The 17,660-nt window shown below is 39.3% G+C and overlaps 2 protein-coding genes across 4 annotated transcripts in view; one reads left to right on the forward strand and one right to left on the reverse strand.

Annotated features, from left to right (window-relative positions):
• Positions 1 to 1,477: 1,477 nt before the first annotated feature.
• On the forward strand, positions 1,478 to 16,024 carry msh6 (mutS homolog 6 (E. coli)). 2 transcript variants are annotated; one of them, XM_079854958.1, is made up of 10 exons: positions 1,478 to 1,862; positions 3,538 to 3,743; positions 3,863 to 4,041; positions 5,007 to 7,575; positions 8,465 to 8,757; positions 9,994 to 10,111; positions 10,193 to 10,282; positions 11,083 to 11,237; positions 13,117 to 13,316; positions 15,570 to 16,024. In XM_079854958.1, exons 1-10 carry the CDS (start codon positions 1,639 to 1,641, stop codon positions 15,649 to 15,651), a joined length of 4,116 nt encoding a protein of 1,371 aa, XP_079711084.1. In that variant the 5' UTR covers positions 1,478 to 1,638; the 3' UTR covers positions 15,652 to 16,024. The 2 variants fall into 2 exon arrangements, with proteins under 2 accessions (XP_079711084.1, XP_079711085.1); XM_079854959.1 differs by having other exon boundaries at positions 1,515 to 1,862; positions 5,013 to 7,575.
• A 241-nt stretch (positions 16,025 to 16,265) lies between these two features.
• The window catches only part of fbxo11a (F-box protein 11a), a 39,271-nt gene continuing 37,876 nt past the window's right edge, over positions 16,266 to 17,660 (reverse strand). For both annotated transcript variants that reach the window (XM_079854960.1, XM_079854961.1), the window contains one exon: positions 16,266 to 17,024. In XM_079854960.1, the coding sequence (XP_079711086.1) occupies positions 16,895 to 17,024 (130 nt within the window). In that variant the 3' untranslated portion in view covers positions 16,266 to 16,894. The remainder of the gene's footprint in view (positions 17,025 to 17,660) is intronic.

The following is a 17,660-nucleotide window of genomic DNA, read 5'->3' on the forward strand; positions in this document are numbered from 1 at the left end:
ACTACATCATGATGTTATAGTCCATGTCCATCATATCTCTTTCAAACTAATATTGCTGCCTTCTCTCATATTTTACATCAAATAAATAAATACATACGTAGACCTCAGAGTCCCTTCATGTCAAACTTCTCAAAATAAACATTCAACTCTTCATATTTTTGATTCAATGTATAATAAAGTTTTTCATCCTGACAGCGTGGAGAAACATTTCATTTCTTCAAACTGGTCATGATGGATTAAATCATAGTTCTATTGTGATTCCAGGACAAGGATTAAAAATATATAGCTTTTTTCTTTTTTTGGGGGGGTATACAAAATTTAATTTGCATCATAGGATTGCATGACAATTATAGTCATTACTTTTAATAGACAATAAGAGTCATATTTTGTACATAGAGTTACACATTATTTGTATTAATAATTATTATACAATTTAAGCATAAACTTAATCTTTACATCGTTACGGATGTGACAGTAAAAATATTGTAAAAATACAAATAAGGAAATAAAAGTATAAATACTAATTTATTTATTTATTTATTTTATTTTTACAATTCTTTGTATATTTATTTATGTATTTTTATTTATTATTTTGGCAGCTTTGGAATTCCATACATAAGAACTTATCAGTAGTAAACACGCTGCTCTGTCTTTCCCCCATTATTTCACATTTATATTTATCATAAGTATAACTTATTTTTATTTGGCTATTATTTGGCTCACAAAGAACGCATTGACAGCCAAATTCGTAGTTTACAGAGAAAAGCAATGGCAAAGCAGCGCACGCGCATCTAAAAGAGAATCTAACACATTCTAATAGAACGCATTACTATGGAAGCTTATCTAATAAAACATTTTAAAAGATAATTGCGACTTTTTATCTCACAATTGCGAGTTTACATCTCGCAATTCTGACTTTATTTCTCACAATTGCGTGAAATAAAGTCAGAATTCTGACTTTTTTTCTCACAATTGCGACTTTATATCACGCAATTCTGACTTTATAACACATAATTGCGAGTTCTCAGAATTGTGAGATATAAAGTCCAATTCTAAGGAAAAAAAGACGGATTTTTTTTTTTTTTTTTTTTTTACCTCAGAATAGCTTGTATCTCACAATTCTGACTTTATAACACGCTTTTGCGACTTTATATCATGCAATTATGACTTTATATCTCCCAATTGCGACTTTGTTTCTCAGAATTGCGACTTTATATCTCGCAATTGCGACTTTATTTCTCAGAATTGCGACTTTATTTCTCAGAATTGCGACTTCATAAATCGCAATTGTGAGAAAAAAGTCAGAATTGTGAGATAAAAAGTCGCAATTATTATTATTTATTTATTATTCAGTGGCGGAAACAAGCTTCCATACATTACACATACACGCGTTCTAAATGAAAATAAACTCATATCAGCCACGTGGGTGGTGTGAAAGGATACACAGTGTGACGTCACGTGACGCGCTCCTCCTCTTCCCTTTCCGTGCGCGAGCAGCGGCATTTTCCCGCGAACTCTCAGCTCCACAAGTAACTCGGCTGAGCGGAACAGCCCTGGGTCTGTTGGAATGGAATATAGATGAAATATTATTTTCTTGGAATAATTTAACATCATATTGCACAACACTCTTTGGGAGACATGGCAAAGCAAAGTTCCCTTTTTAATTTCTTCACAAAGTCGCCTCCTCTCGCGCCGAAGGCCAAATCCAAGCCTTCTCCAGCGGAGGCAGATGCAGTGAGCAGATCCAACACCTCGCCTAAAGAACAAGCCCAAGTCAACGGCAGGAAAACACCTGCAAAAGCTCAGGTTAAAGCTGGACACGCGAAACTGTTCGGGGAGAAAGCAGACACTGTAAAGGAGAGGTACAGTAACTGCAACTCTATGTGCAATACTGCATAATGCAATGCAAAGATAATGTACAGGTTACCATGGTGACACCACGTCATGTGATGGCAATATAATTGATATGCACATACAATAACACTACAATTCTATTTACAAAATGTACCAGTGTTATTTGGACATGTACTATGGTTTTATCACTGTATTCTTGAAAGTACCTTAGTGTACCATGGTACTGCTACAGTACTGTTTTGTCATGTGCCATGTTTACATTTTTCAAGGATTAGTTTGGTTATAGTTTATCAGCACTGTCAGCGGTTTCATACTGAAAACTTACCGGAGGATTAAGCCTATTTGAGTCCACGACACGTGCTACTTTTGCCTGTGTTTGAGACTTTTTTTTGGCGGGAGACTGTGTGGAGGGGGCGGGTCAAATTTCCTTCGCCTTTCGGGAATTTTTTTTGTCTGTCCAATAGGAGCGTCCGTTAATTTTATTTGATTTAATTTTATAATTAATCAAATAAAATTAGCAAAAAAAAAATCTAATTTTATTACTACATAATTGTAGTAATTTTGCAGTGGAGAATTTTTGTAACGGACAGATAAAAAAAATCCGTTACTACCGTTATCGCTAGTCTAAAATAATACATTTTAGATCAATATGTACAATAGATGATTATATATGAGGCAAAAAAAAAAAAATGGTAAGATTTCTTAAAGCATGTTGTTTGTTAATTTTTATGACAGTGGTGGTGGCTAATACCAAGTTAATTTAATTTTATTGTACAACTACTGTATTATTTTGGCATAAACTGTTACAATTGCTTTTTTTTATAAAGCATATGGATTGTTCTGTATTATTCTTTAAAATGTTATATCTAACCCTACTCTCATGTCAATAACTGCAAATGAGTTTTAGCAGTGAGATGTACTTCATCTAAAACTATTTTAAACAACATTTTACAATACTTAATAGTTTTATGAGTTCCTATTATTGAACTACATGAAATATTTGAATGAATGTGTGTGTAGGGCTGTCAAACGATTAATCGCGATTAATCGCATCCAAAATAAAAGTTTGTTTTTACATAATATATGTGTGTGTACGGTGTATAATTATGTTCTATTTATAAGTACACACACATGCATGTATATATTTAAGAAATATTTGCATGTATATACTGTGTGTATATATTTATATTATATATATTTATATTATATATATATTTATATTATATATAATTTATATTATATATAATTTATATTATATATAAATATTTTATATATAAATAACACATTTTTCTTAAATATATATGCATGTGTGTGTATTTATATATAGAAAATAATTATACTCCATACACACACATTGTAAACACAAACTTTTATTTTGGATGCGATTAATCGTTTGACAGCCCTAATAATATATATATATATATATACACACACACACATATACATATACACATATATATATAATATATATATGTATATGTGTGTGTGTGTGTGTATATATATATATATATATATAAACGATTCAAATACTTAACGTTGCCATCAAAAAGTATTAAAGTATTTTAACCCGTAGGTCAAAATACAAGTACTTCATTTTCACCTCATGTACACTTTAAGCGCATCTGTGATTTTGCACTTACTTTATTAAATGAATGCATCATAAAGATCATTGTTTCTCTCCAGAGAGCAGTCATGCATGTTTAGTGCTGGCACGCTGGTATGGGCCAAGATGGAAGGACATCCCTGGTGGCCCTGTATGGTTGTTCCCCAACCTCTCACCGGACAGCAGATGAGGGGCCGTGGCCGAGACCAAAGGCTTCACGTTCACTTTTTCGATGAACCACCAACCCGAGGCTGGGTTAACACAAAATACATAAGAGAGTACCAAGGTGAGAGCAAGGCTTTGTTTACACTTGAACATAGTCTTTTGAACTCAAATATCAAATATTATTCAAATGTGTGTAATACTTTATTCTGACCTTACATAATTTCTTGTTATTCTTTTAAGGCTCTGATAGCGCAGATGCCAAATCCGGAGGCGTGTTCTTCAGCGGTAAGCCTGTGATACGTAAAGCAATGGAGCTGGCAGATGCTGCAATGAAGCAGAGTCCTGAGCAGAGACTGAAGATGTCCGTGTGCATGGATCCCTCAGATGAAGAAGAGGAGGAGGAGGATGAGGAGATGGATGTGAGCAAACACTAGATCAAAGAAAGTTAATATGCACATAAAAGATGCATTTAGTTTTAATGGGATATTTCAGCCAAAAATGTAATTTCTCTCATAATTTACTTGTCTTAAGTCTTTCCAAATCTGTTTGACTTTCTTTCTTCCATGATTTTGAAGAATGTTACCATGCAGCATATAGCATCTACAAGTCAAGTCCCCATAAAAGTAGTTCATACGACTTAATGTGCTATATACCCTAAATCTTCTGAAGTCATTCAATCGCTTTGAGTGATGAACAAACTGGAATTAAAGTCATTATTTACTGAGAAGATGTAAGCATGCAAACAGACTGTTCTTTTTTGGTCACTAATATTTTCATCATCTGAAAAAAGCTTTAAATACACCAATATTGTGTCGTCTTAGCGGCCCCTAATTTAATATCAAATGATCGTTGCGACAGAAGCAAATCAATCAAAACTAACTTAAGCTGGAAAATAACTTTATTAAAGAACCGCTTGTCGATTGTCGAGTTCACGCGCATTGGTTTAGTACCTATGATCATGCGCGTGAACTCGACAATCGATTACTATGGACTTCGACCGAAAACAGGATGTAAATACAGGTATTTGCGCTGGCTGAATAAACATTTTTATTCATATCTTTCACATCTACTGCAGTCAGATTCACCCGCGTTCACTCCGAAGGAATCACTCACATGACCTGTGCACTTGTAATGACACATCAAGGATGTTAAGAGGCTAAAAGCAGGTTTAAAACTTGCCCCATTGAAGTCAACAGGGTGCAAATTTTAAAAAGAGGATAACACGGTGTAGGCAACACCGATTTTTGTTGTTTTTCTCTGTATTGACAGCACTCCAAATGTACAAAAAAATGAGCTCAATGTTAAAATTGACTGGAGTTCTCCTTTAAATTTCTAAGAAATTAAGTCATGCATTTTCTTAATTTCATGTAATATTTTATTATAGGTTGAGAAATCAACTCTATCAGATGTGGAAATGTCTGAGGAAGAGGCTGAAGAAAAGGTGAAGCCCAGCCGACGTTCATCTCGTGCCGCGGCTGAAACGGGTCAGAAGTCGAAGCGCCGGCGCATTGTGGTGGCATCTGACAGCGATGACTCCGGTGAAGAGTTCAACCCTGAGCAAGCAAAAGTAAGCAGTGACGAGGAAGACGATGACGAGGAGGAGGTGGTGAGTAGCGGGGCTGAGGAAGAAGAAAGCGAGCAGGAGCCCGAACCAGAAAGCCCTGTGAAACCAGTCAAGCGCAAACGTCCTTTACAGAAGCCTGTTAAATCACAGAGCAAACTAGATACCCCAAAACGAGCACCTGCGACTTTACCATCCGTGACGTCCAACACCAAATCTCGACTCTCTGCTTTCTCTGCCCCAGACAACTTCGAAAGTCAGAGTACCAGTGCAAACGGGACGGAGGGAGGATCTACTGTGTGGGACCATGAGAAACTCGACTGGCTGATGGACGGCAAGAGAAAGGATGCGCAGCGTAAACGACAATCTGATGAAAACTACGACCCCACGACTCTATACGTTCCCGATGATTTCCTTAACAGGACAACGCCTGGAATGCGCCGTTGGTGGCAGCTGAAGTCTGAGATGTTCGATACCGTTCTGTTCTACAAAGTCGGGAAGTTCTACGAGCTCTACCATATGGACGCAGTGATTGGCGTCAACGAACTCGGCCTCACCTTCATGAAGGGGGCTTGGGCCCATTCAGGCTTTCCAGAGATTGGCTTCGGACGCTTCTCAGACGTACTCGTGCAAAAGGGCTACAAAGTGGCTCGCGTGGAACAGACCGAGACCCCTGATATGATGGAAGCACGATGCAAGAAAATGGCGCGTCCCACCAAATTTGACCGTGTCGTCAAGCGAGAGGTTTGCCGAATCATCACGCGAGGGACTCAGACGTACAGCGTGCTTGATGGCGCCCCTTCTGAAACTCAAAGTAAATATCTGTTGAGCATTAAAGAGAAGAGCGAGGAGGACAGCGCAGGCCATTGCCACATCTACGGGGTTTGTTTCATTGACACCTCGGTGGGACGCTTCCATGTCGGTCAATTCCAGGATGACCGCCATTGCTCCCGTTTGCGTACTCTGGTTGCACACTATTCTCCTGCCCAGGTTATTTTCGAGAAGGGCAACCCGTCAGCCGAGACTTTGAAAATCTTTAAGGCCATCTTGTCTTCCACTTTACAAGAAAGCCTCAATGCTGGTTCGCAGTTTTGGGATGCCCAGAAGACCTTAAAGGTCCTTGCTGAGGAAGACTACTTTAAAGAAAGCAAAGCGTCAGCTGATGACGAAAAGGCATCAGTGCTTCCTCCAACTCTCAAAGCTATGACGTCCGAATGTGACGCTCTAAGTCTCACTCCAAAGACGGGTTATGAACTCGCTCTTTCTGCCCTTGGCGGCTGCATGTTTTACCTCAAGAAATGTCTAGTGGACCAGGAGCTTTTTTCCATGGGCAACTTTGAGGAGTATGTTCCTGTCGATGTGGAAATGGAGCAGGCTGGGGGAGCATCTTGTTTTTTTGCCCAGACCCATCAAAAAATGGTTTTGGATGGAGTGACCCTTGCTAACCTTGAGATCCTTCAGAATAGCTCGACCGGCGGTCCTGAGGGAACCCTACTTGAACGATTGGACACGTGTTGCACTCCCTTCGGCAAACGGTTGTTGAAGCAATGGCTCTGCGCCCCTCTTTGTAATCCATCCTCCATTGGTGATCGCTTAGATGCTCTGGAGGACCTGATGGGTGCTCCATCCCAAATGACCGAAGTCACCGACCTACTAAAGAAGCTTCCGGATCTCGAAAGGCTACTTAGCAAGATCCACAGCATGGGTACTCCTGTAAAAGGACAAGACCACCCGGACTCCCGAGCCGTTCTGTACGAGGAGGTCGTCTACAGCAAACGTAAGATCGCTGACTTTCTCGCAGCACTTGAGGGCTTTAAAGTGATGAAAGAAATCGTGTCGATCATGGAGCCCGTCGCCGAAGGCTTCCGATCGAAACTAATGCGCCAAGTGGTGCTCCTCAAGACAGAAAATGAAGATGGGCTTTTCCCCGACCTTTCGCCAGAGCTCAAACGTTGGGACAAAGCTTTCGACCATCAGAAAGCTCGAACCACAGGTGTCATAACTCCAAAAGCTGGCTTTGATCCGGAGTACGACCAAGCCCTAGACGGGATTAAAGACTGTGAGAAAGGCCTGCAGGAATACCTGGACCGACAGAAGAAGAGATTGGGATGCAAGAATCTATCATACTGGGGAACGGGAAGGAACCGCTACCAGCTGGAAGTCCCTGACAGTGTTTCCGAGAGGAGCGTGCCAGAGGAGTATGAGGTGAGGTCCACGAAGAAGGGCTGGAAGCGTTACTCTACCAAAGAGATCGAGCGGCTGTTTTCAGAGATACAGAGCTGGGAAGACAAGAGAGACGCAGCGCTTAAGGACTGCATGAGAAGACTCTTCTACAATTTCGACAAGAATTACAAAGACTGGCAGACAGCCGTTGAGTGCATGGCTGTACTTGGTAAGAAAAAAAATTAACTCTATTCCCCGGTTTCACAGACAAAGCTTAAGCCTAGTCACAGATTTAAATGCATGTTTGAGCTGTTTCAATTTAAAGTGACATCTTAAAATATGTCAGTGCCATTGTTTTGCCTCAAGATGCACACCTGTAATTTTTATTTATTTTTTTCTAAGGCAAATTTCTTATAGCTACTTAAATGTCCTAAATGAACTTAGGCTAATCCTGGCTTAATCTAACTCTAAGCACTGTCTGTGAAACCAGGCCTATATTTATTTTGTTTAAACTTTCAAAATGTTGGTATTCATAAGACTTGTTTTTACCCTTTCATTAAAAATGATTTCATACAGAATATCATGTATACCGTACTTTACATCAATAATGGCAACATGCTCTATTCATTCATATTTTTTTCAACTCCTAGATGAAAATAAGATGTTTTTCATACTCGACTGTAGTTTATACAGCTATTCTTTATGAGTAGGTTGTCAAAGGATTCATTTGAGCTAGTTTCTTGTTACAAGTGCATTCAAATGCATTACAAAATCCTGATTGAAGAAAAACTAAAAACCTGTTTTAACGGTTTACATGTAAAGCAGTTGGCTAAAAAACATTTAATGATATTTTCCTCAAAATAGCTACAAACAGAATGGTTGTATGTGCAATTACAACAAGCCATGGAAGCCATTTTGTTTAATTTTAAATTGACTTTGACTTTCTTTCTTCTTTCAGAATTTTAACATTTTTGAGAATCGTGGAATGTTTTGGACCACAGAAAAGTAGAACATTTTCCCAAAAAATGCCTTAAATAAGTTTAAACCAAGTACTTGTGACATTGGTACTAGAATGATGTTTGGTAAAATGATATGTTTTCTGTTGTTGTCACCACCAGATGTGCTGTTGAGCATGTCCCGGTACAGTCAGAGCGGCGACGGGCCCATGGCGAGACCGGAGATGGTTCTTCCGGGTGACGGGTCTCAGTCGCACCCCTTCCTGGATCTGAGAGCGTCCCGTCACCCTTGTGTCACCAAGACCTTCTTCGGGGATGACTTCATTCCCAATGACATCTTCATCGCTTGCCCTAGCGGTGAAGAAGAAGAGGGTCAAGATAATGATAAAGCACTTGCCCCATGTGTGTTAGTCACTGGGCCAAACATGGGAGGCAAGTCCACCTTAATGAGACAGGTGAGTGTTGAAAATCAATATTCAAGATGACAGAAACAATGTTCATGGTGTGTTAATTAAATAAAAAATCCACTAAATGCAGATTCACAGTCTATTCTGATGTGACATTGTGTCGCAAAGGCAGTAGATGAAATGTTACGAAACATTTATGTTTGAAAATAATTCTGAACCGGCCCACAATAATTGATTTGAACTGAATCGTGGCCAAATTTCATTGTGCATGTAGTAAAGAATCGTAATCGAATCATTGTCAGAACAAATATTTTCACCCATACAACCCTAATCACTTGATGTGTTCAGCAGCTGTTCAGGCAGGAAGAAGGATGTGGTTTGAGCTCCTATTTCTGGAAATGCAGGTTTCTATATCATGTTTTCAGAATGTTTAGTTGTTTAGGGCTGGAAATTCTGTCATGCATAATATTAATAAAATCATGAAAAAGTCTTTGGCATTTTTATATTGTATACATATTTTTTTATTATTTTAAAGGCATGGAAAACTCAAAAGGATATTTGTAAAATGTTGTATTCAGTTTATTGTATATCTACACATACTGAATTTATGACGTATTCATTGAGAGAATATATGGAATATTTGTACTTTTAAGAATTAATTTCTCTCACTGCGGGACTATTGAAGTAACCTAAAGTGTTAAAGAGGACGTATTAAGTCTTTGTTTTTGGGGTCTTCTAGATTAGGTTTTCATGCTTGAATTTTCAACAACACATTCTCCATTGTTGCGGCTCCTCTCTTCCCAGTCTGTCAGTAATGTTCTGTTCATATCTCTATGAAGCCCCTCCTTCTGAAAGCACGCTGTGCTCTGATTGGTCGACTGGACCAGTGTGTTGTGATTGGTCTAGCGCTTTGAGTGTGTTTGGGAAATGTCCCGCCCCTTACCATATCCGCCAGTTTCAACACACTACTAACTCAACCAGGCCCCGCCCTTTTATTTTACATATTAATTATTTAAATTAGGAATATTTTGACATGTTCGTTCCCGGAAGAAACTCAAGACTACAATGGAGGCGTTTCAGGGAGTTCAGAAACACTGACAATGATATAGAGGATAACTCCCGCTGGAGGAAACCATTTTCAACATTACACTAAAGAAAGATGAACATGCAAAATAACACAATAGGACCATTATTGACTTTTTGTCAACTGCCTGTTAAGTAGAAATAAAGTAATATGCAGATTCTTTCAGATTTTCTTCTTTCTTATATGTCCATGTGTTTCAGTGTGGTCTGGTGGTGATCTTGGCCCAGCTGGGCTGTTACGTTCCTGCTGAGAGTTTGCGTCTCACTCCTGTGGACCGAGTGTTCACTCGTCTCGGCGCCTCTGATCGGATAATGTCAGGTAAGTTGCCGCTTGCTTCTTCCCCGTTCAGTGTTCATGTGTGAGCTTTACTCTCAATACTTAATCTATCATGTTTTCTAGGTGAAAGTACGTTCTTTGTGGAGCTCAGCGAGACTGCTAGCATACTTTTGCACGCCACCAACCACTCCCTCGTCTTGCTCGATGAACTGGGTAAATGATCTGTTCATCTCACATTAAACTTTGTAACCACACTAAATGTAAAACAGCAGTTATTAGAGAATATCTTGGTGTAAATCCTCAACAAACTCTCAGAGCAGAACTGAGCGACTGAGCCTGGTTTCTCCCAAGGTTTTTTCTCTCCATTCTGTCACTGATGGAGTTTTGGTTCCTTGCCACTGTCGCCTTTTTCACCTTTTTCGCCATTGGCTTTCACTTGCTTAGTTGGGGACATTTAACTTAAAGGGATATTTCACCGTTGGAAAGATGAATGTGTATTTAAATTGGGTCATTTATGTAGTAGAAATGTGAAATTACTTTAGAAGTTGGTGCCTTCTAGACTGAGAAAAGCCAAAAAAAATATTTTTGGCTCATGTGGATGAAAGACAACAACTCCCAGAATGCACTTGCTTCGCTGCCCTACGAGGCCACTCCCAAGCCACGCCTACCGGTTACAGAGGGCAGTATCGGAAGAAATGATACAACTAGGCTACTAGGCGACTCGAAACTGCAAAGACGGCGTATTATCGTGAGATCCCCCTATGGGCGGGCTGAAGACATGCGGAACGAGCTCCTCCTACTGGCTGGAGTCTCTCGCCTCTGGACAAAAAAGCCTCAGATGAAGCTAAATGACGATTTTTGCGTCATCTGAGTTTTTTTTCCAGACACACAATACAGAAACAAACTTTGTTGCATTATTTTCGAAACAATCTATTGTAAAAAGCGCTATAGAAATAAAGGTGACTTGACTTAAAGTGAATAAGTTCAGAGCTTTTGTTGTGCTTGAACTGCAGGCCGAGGTACGGCCACGTATGACGGCACGGCCATCGCGAGCGCAGTGGTGAAGGAGCTGTCCGAGAAGATCTGCTGTCGGACCCTGTTCTCCACTCATTACCACTCACTGGTGGAGGAGCACGTCCAGGACCCCGCCGTGAGACTCGGACACATGGTCAGTTTCAGCGGCTTCATCAGAAACACAATTACACCACTGAATAAGAGACAAACATATACCAATTGTCTTTGTATGACTGCTGAACTTTTCTTGCAAGAAAATAAACCTCATCAGTCACACAGAGTGGCTTCAGGGTGTGACCGTGATCCTTCCTCCTTTATAGTCTTGACTCCCAGAATGTTATCTTTCTAGGCCAATGTGGAACATTCTTAGGGCCCTTTCACACCTAGCTTGTTTGGTTCCGGATTTTCTGACTTTTCAGTTTGATCCGAATCAAAATAACAGGTGTGAAACCTCCCCCGGACCACGGTCCGCACCACACAGACGAAATTTGATCAGACGAAAAGAGGTAGTCTCGGTCCGGATCAAACTGAACAAAGGTTTGGTTCGTTTCTAGTGTGAAAGCATTTTCGGTATGGTTCGGACTTTCAGAACATTTACAGGAAGTTCTGCTGGTTCTCACAGGATTGCTCGCAGTCTTCTCCTCCTTCCCTGCCGGCGACGGTAAAATGTTCGCACAATGAGGACGTTCATTTGGCGAATTTGAACTAGAGTATAGGTCGGTGCTGCAGGGAGTAATGCCGTAATAATAACAGTATAGTGGCAACAATATGCGTCTGTTCATTCATTCTTGTCAAAGTTACCCGCCGAACTGACAACAAGCTGATGTCAGACGCACGTCCGTTTACAGACCAATCAATGTCAAGATGCAGCCCATATAGATGATGCCGACAGGACCAGGGATGGAAATTAACTTTTTTGGCCACTGGCCACTGTGGCTGGTGGATTTCAAAATCTACCAGCCACTCAATGTTTTTACCAGCCACTTGCTTGTTTTTAACCGACAATGTGTAACTGCTTGTGAAAATTAATACTACAAGATCTACAATACTTAAGCAGTTTATTTAATCTCAAGTCTCAATGAAATACTGACATTTTCTCTTTCTCTCTTATACACTCTTCCTCTCTTATATATATATATATCTCTTTTTTTACCTGGATGTGGCATTTGGATGATTCGTGGTCTTTTATGGCTTCCAGTTTTAGGTTTTTAGTCCCAACAATGAAACTATTAGGCCCTGTTTACACGAGAACGCTCGCGGGTGAAAACGTACAAATATTTTATCAGATGTGCCTTTCGTTTAGACGGCGACGGCGTTTTTGGGGCTTAAAAACGCAAAAAAGTGAAACCACCCTCCGGAGTGGAAATCTTAAAAACGCTCCACCGTCGCATTGATGCGTTCACACCGGACGCGAATAGCGCGTCAGGCGCCAGTGATTTCAATGTTAAGTCAATGCAAAGATGTTTTCTCTGCAGACCTCTTAACGCCTGCGATGTAACGCCACATTTTTTTTGAAGGTGTGCCTCCTCTAAAAGTGTCCGCCGTCCGTGTGAAACAGTATTTTAACAGTAAACTTTATTTACCCGCCACGGTGGCCGGTAGGTGAAGCGAGTTTACCCGCCACAACACAAAATCACCTGCATTTGGCTGGTGGCGGGTGCTAATTTCCATCCCTGGACAGGACGCAAGTATGTCATGTAAAGCTCTTTAATGCGCCCGGAAATTGCAATGTGAAACCAAACCAAAACTAACCGAATGTATAAAATGTATCAAAACATGAACTTTGGTGCGGACTTTCAGGTGTGAAACGCCCTTAGACTTGTTCATCATATTGTATCCTTAAGTGGAGGCCCTCCAGTCATGTACCAACACTCTTTACCTTTCCAATACTAGAATAAGGTTTGTGTGTGCTCTTTTATTGTCTTATGTTGGTCACACACATCTTAAAGATACCATTTCTTCCACACCGCGAAGCACTGTGATTTAAGTAATTGTGTTTTTAGTGAAAGGATTTTCATTTGTTTCCCTCTCAGGCCTGTATGGTGGAGAATGAATGCGAGGACCCCAGTCAGGAGACCATCACCTTCCTGTACAAGTTCATCTGTGGCGCGTGTCCCAAAAGTTACGGCTTCAACGCAGCCCGCTTGGCAAACATCCCGGAGGAAGTCATCCAGTCGGGCCATAAGAAGGCCCGTGAGTTTGAGAGGAGCACCGTGTCTCTCAGGATATTCAAGTAAGAACATTTATGAACCGTGTTCAGATTTTGGACTATTTTGCATTGTGACATTTTCATGACAATTAAGTAGGGATGCACCGAAATGGAAATTCTGGGCCGAAACAGAAAATTCTAGATGCGCTCGTCTGAAAACCGAAACCGTAAATTACTTTTCTTTGCTGTGTAAGAGTGAAACCTGAGCGCTGAACACTGAGGGACGGCTTGTTTTCGGCCTTTTTTCTCTTTCGGCCAAAAACCGGAAAATTTCAGTGCATCCCTAAGCAAATTTTTCCTTAAAATGATCAATATCATGCTGCATCTGGGCATTTTTAGTGTTGTAGTTTTTGTCATTATTGTAATATAGTGCTATTGCTGTATTATGAAAATGTGACAAACCCTATTTTTAGAATCATTAGGAGATTTGCAACAGATATTTTTCATCTAATTTCTATAATGGTGAAATATGACCAAGACATGTTCTTGGTGATATTCATCTGACTGTTATGAAAGAAAAACATCTCCATTTCTGTCACAAAATAAGTACACTACCATTCAAACATTTGGAAACACTAAGATATTTTGTTTTTTTGAAAGAAAATGAACTTTTATTCACCCAAGATGCACTGTAAAGGCATTAATAATGTTGCAAATCACTCTGCTCATAACAGACTCATGTGCAGCATTCATATCTGTCAGTTTATGAAGAAATTCAGCTGAAGTTTCATGTTTTCTGCAACACATCCCACAAATCCTTGTTCTTTTGCCCATTTTACTTTTGTCTTATTCGTCAGATGTGTTCTTCATATCAGTCTCTCACTGTTTTTCAAACTAGAGACCGATGTACCCATCATCCACTTCTCTGTGTACACTCGGTTCTAAAAGTTTAGGAACCATAAAATAACCATTTTTGGTTCCCTAAAGAACCCTTCAGTGAGCAGCAGTTCTTAAAAGAACAAGACCATGTTCTTATTGTGAAGGTCATTTTAAAAATCTAAAGAACCTTTAGTGGAATGGAAAGATTCCGTGGATGTTAAAGGCTCTATATCAGGGTTCACCAATCTCGTTCCTGCAGAGTTTAGCTCCAACCAGCTCCAACACACCTGTTTGAAAGTTTCTAGTATGCCTAGTGAGACCTTGATTAGCTGGTTCAGGTGTGTTTAATTGGGGTTGGAGCTAAACTCTGCAGGACATCGGCCCTCCAGGACCGAGATTGGTAGACCCTGCTCTATATGGAACCATTGATGCCAATAAAAAACCTTTATTTTTAAGAGAGCTGTTTGCTTTCTTCTTTCAGGACAGTAACTGTATCAGACTGATGTGTTTCTAGAACAGTGTGTTTGTTTTGCCATTTTTTAAAGGGGTGGTATAATGCCCTTTTAATAAGATGTAAAATAAGTCTCTGATGTCCCCTGAGTGTGTATGTGAAGTTTTAGCTCAAAATACCCCACAGATATTTTTATATAGCATGTTAAAGTTGTCACTTTCTGAGGGTGAGCAAAAACCGTTTTTGTGTCTGTTCCTTTAAATGCAAATGAGCTGCTGCTCCCGGCACAGGGGGCGGAGCTTCAACAGCTCCAGTGTTAGCAGAACCTCACACAAGACATGTACTTAAAATTTCAAAAACTTTTAGCCTTTTATGTTCAAACCGAAGTCAGAAAGATGGAGAGACTCAAGAAGAAGTGACAACATGTAGAAGCAACAGGACGTTTCTGAATGGTTAGTTGATGAATTTATGTAGCTTATGTGTAGTATCTTCTAGTCATTGATTAGCATATTCTGTCTTGATAATCTATAAATCGTGTTCAGGGGGCGGGGTTTATGTAAATGTTAGGGTTGGTGATGTCACTAACCCGGGAGGAATGTGGTGTAGTCTCTACCAGCCGTTTGTTGTAGTCCTTAAAAAGCAATTTTTTTTAAATCAAATATCTCCTTTTGCTTTGAACTTTGAGCGTTGTAACTTTGCAGATGTTGTTTTTCGCTCAAACAGCAACATTACACACTAAATAAAGTTAGAAAAGTCAAATCATAATCAACAACCACTTTAAAACCAAATGTGTACGTGACACTGCTGCAGTTTTCAATTGTGATGATGATGATTAGAAGGTTTTCTTAGTTGACTGTCATGGCTGCTTAAAGCTTAATGCAAATAAACACTTACAAATAATTAATGCAATCTAAAAGCTAAATGAAGGCATTAATATGAATGCATTCTCCAAACCTTTGAATACTAGTATGCATTGGTGGATCTAATTGCGTTATTTGTTTTGCCAGGAAACTGTGCTCATTGGCTGAAGACTCCACAGCTGACCGTGAGCAGTTCTCAGCGCTGGTTCAGATGATCCGCAGCCTGTGATGGAAAACATTTAGTTTTTCTTTGTTTTGAGCACTTCTGTTCACTATTCCATGAGTTATTATTCACCACATATAAAGCAAGCAAGCATCTCACTACTGAAATGATCTAATAAAGTTTATTTTTAAAAATGTAACACGTTCCTCTGACTAGGAAATTAAACTTTTGATTAATTACTACCAGCTACATAATGGTTATTGAGTACTTCACAATATATTAAGTCTAGATGTCATGGAACATGCATACAATTCAGGCTGTATGAGAACCCACAGTCACCAAATACAGTTGGATGGAGGGGGAAAAGCACAAAAAAAAACTGTACAGATATTCATCAGAGCTTCAAATAAGCAAGAAGCCTCTTAAAAATCTCCAGCAACGTCACTTCGGCTCGCAGCATTCAGGGTGAAATGGCGCAGGAATGCGACGCTTTCGCAAGTCTGGCGCCTTGCGTTTATTTATTTTTTATCTTTCCTGATGTCGTCCAATCAGGATAAAGGGGCGTGGACATTATTTAAATCACTCGGGCCAAATCGTTACCACCATCCTGGTGAAAAACCTTTATATCACTTGGACACTTTCCCTTTCAAACTCAAAACATTGCTGGAGAATACTTAGTGTTTCTTTCTCTTTTCTTTTTTTTTTTTTTTTTTCTCAAATCTCTTTCACAGAAAGAACATATATCCTGCGACATGAGAACAAATACAGCAATCTAAGGTATAAACAACCCCAAAATTAATATACTTAATAAAATAAAAAGACATTCAAGTACATTTAAGATTTTTGCTTGAAAATACAAAACTACATGAGAAAGCATTAAAATCAAACCTCAATAACTCAGTCTTTAAAAAAAAAAAAAAAAAAAAAAAAACTGAAGTGCTGGGTCATTTTTTTCCCCGTACATATACAAGAGTGCGGTGATGGCTGCTTGGAGAACAGGTGCATCATGGGAAGCATTGTGAGTCTACGCTCTAGGTCCGTTTCTCTCGTAATGTGGCTCAAACTGGGGATCCATGCGCTTCACCGTCCTCGTTTATCATCCGCCATCCCACAAATCCTGAGTCGCCACCTTCCCGAACGCCGGTGCGCCATCAACAGGATCGCAGAGTGACTGTGTGTTTGCATTTGTTAAATAGAAATGTTTTCTCTGTCCACGTTTACACAATGTTTGTTTGTTTTTTTAATAAAATTGAATTATTTCTAGCGTGTAATCTCATCTGCACTGGACTGAGCACTGGGAGTCTGTAGTTCAGTTGTGCTGCAGTGTGTTGGACTCTATAGGAGGAGCCGAATCGTACAGCGTGTCCGTGTCGTGAGTCGGCTCTCCGGCTAGTGTGCAAGGGTTTGACAACGTCCCTGCGCCACAGTCACAGAAAAACCTGCGGAGACAAACACACTCAATCACTACACAACATATACATATATATATATATGTGTATGCATGTTTATATACATCAATTTAGGGTCCAATTCTCACTATTAACTAGTTGCTTATTAGCATGCATATTACTACTTATAAAGCACATATTAATGCCTCATTCTGCATGACCATATTCTACATCCCATAAGTGTAAAATATTATCCAAACATTGCTAACTGACCTTGTTTTTGGCCAATTATCATAACTATCTTAAAAGTAAACTTGGTACAGATTGACTTTTATATTTATAAATAAGTAAATCTTTATATAAAAATATATATATGCATGTTTCAATGCATATGCAATTGTATAAAATATAATAAAACAATTATAGGGCCATTGCATTTTTAGCTAGTAACAATTTCATAAAAATTAAAAAAAAATGTTTGAATCATATTTTACAGGTAAAAAAAAAAAACTCTCTAACCTCTATAACAGTAATATCTTTTTGACATAATATTGGATTTTTTTTAAAAAAAAATCAGCATAAATTATTGGCAGAGCAACAAATACTATCATGACATACTTCCAAATGCAATTTACAAGACATTTTGTACTCATACTTAGAAATGTATTTTTCCCCGACGTTAATGCA

The sequence above is a fragment of the Squalius cephalus genome (assembly GCF_949319135.1).
Source record: "Squalius cephalus genome assembly, chromosome: 21".
Classification (NCBI taxonomy): Eukaryota; Metazoa; Chordata; class Actinopteri; order Cypriniformes; family Leuciscidae; genus Squalius; species Squalius cephalus.

Bases quoted from the DNA above. Each gene is read 5' to 3' on its own strand.
- msh6 (XM_079854958.1), top strand. From the start codon at position 1,639: ATGGCAAAGCAAAGTTCCCTTTTTAATTTCTTCACAAAGTCGCCTCCT. The intron at 3,744-3,862 runs GTGAGAGCAAGG...TATTCTTTTAAG, and splicing joins ATACATAAGAGAGTACCAAG to GCTCTGATAGCGCAGATGCC. The intron at 10,112-10,192 runs GTAAGTTGCCGC...CATGTTTTCTAG, and splicing joins CTCTGATCGGATAATGTCAG to GTGAAAGTACGTTCTTTGTG.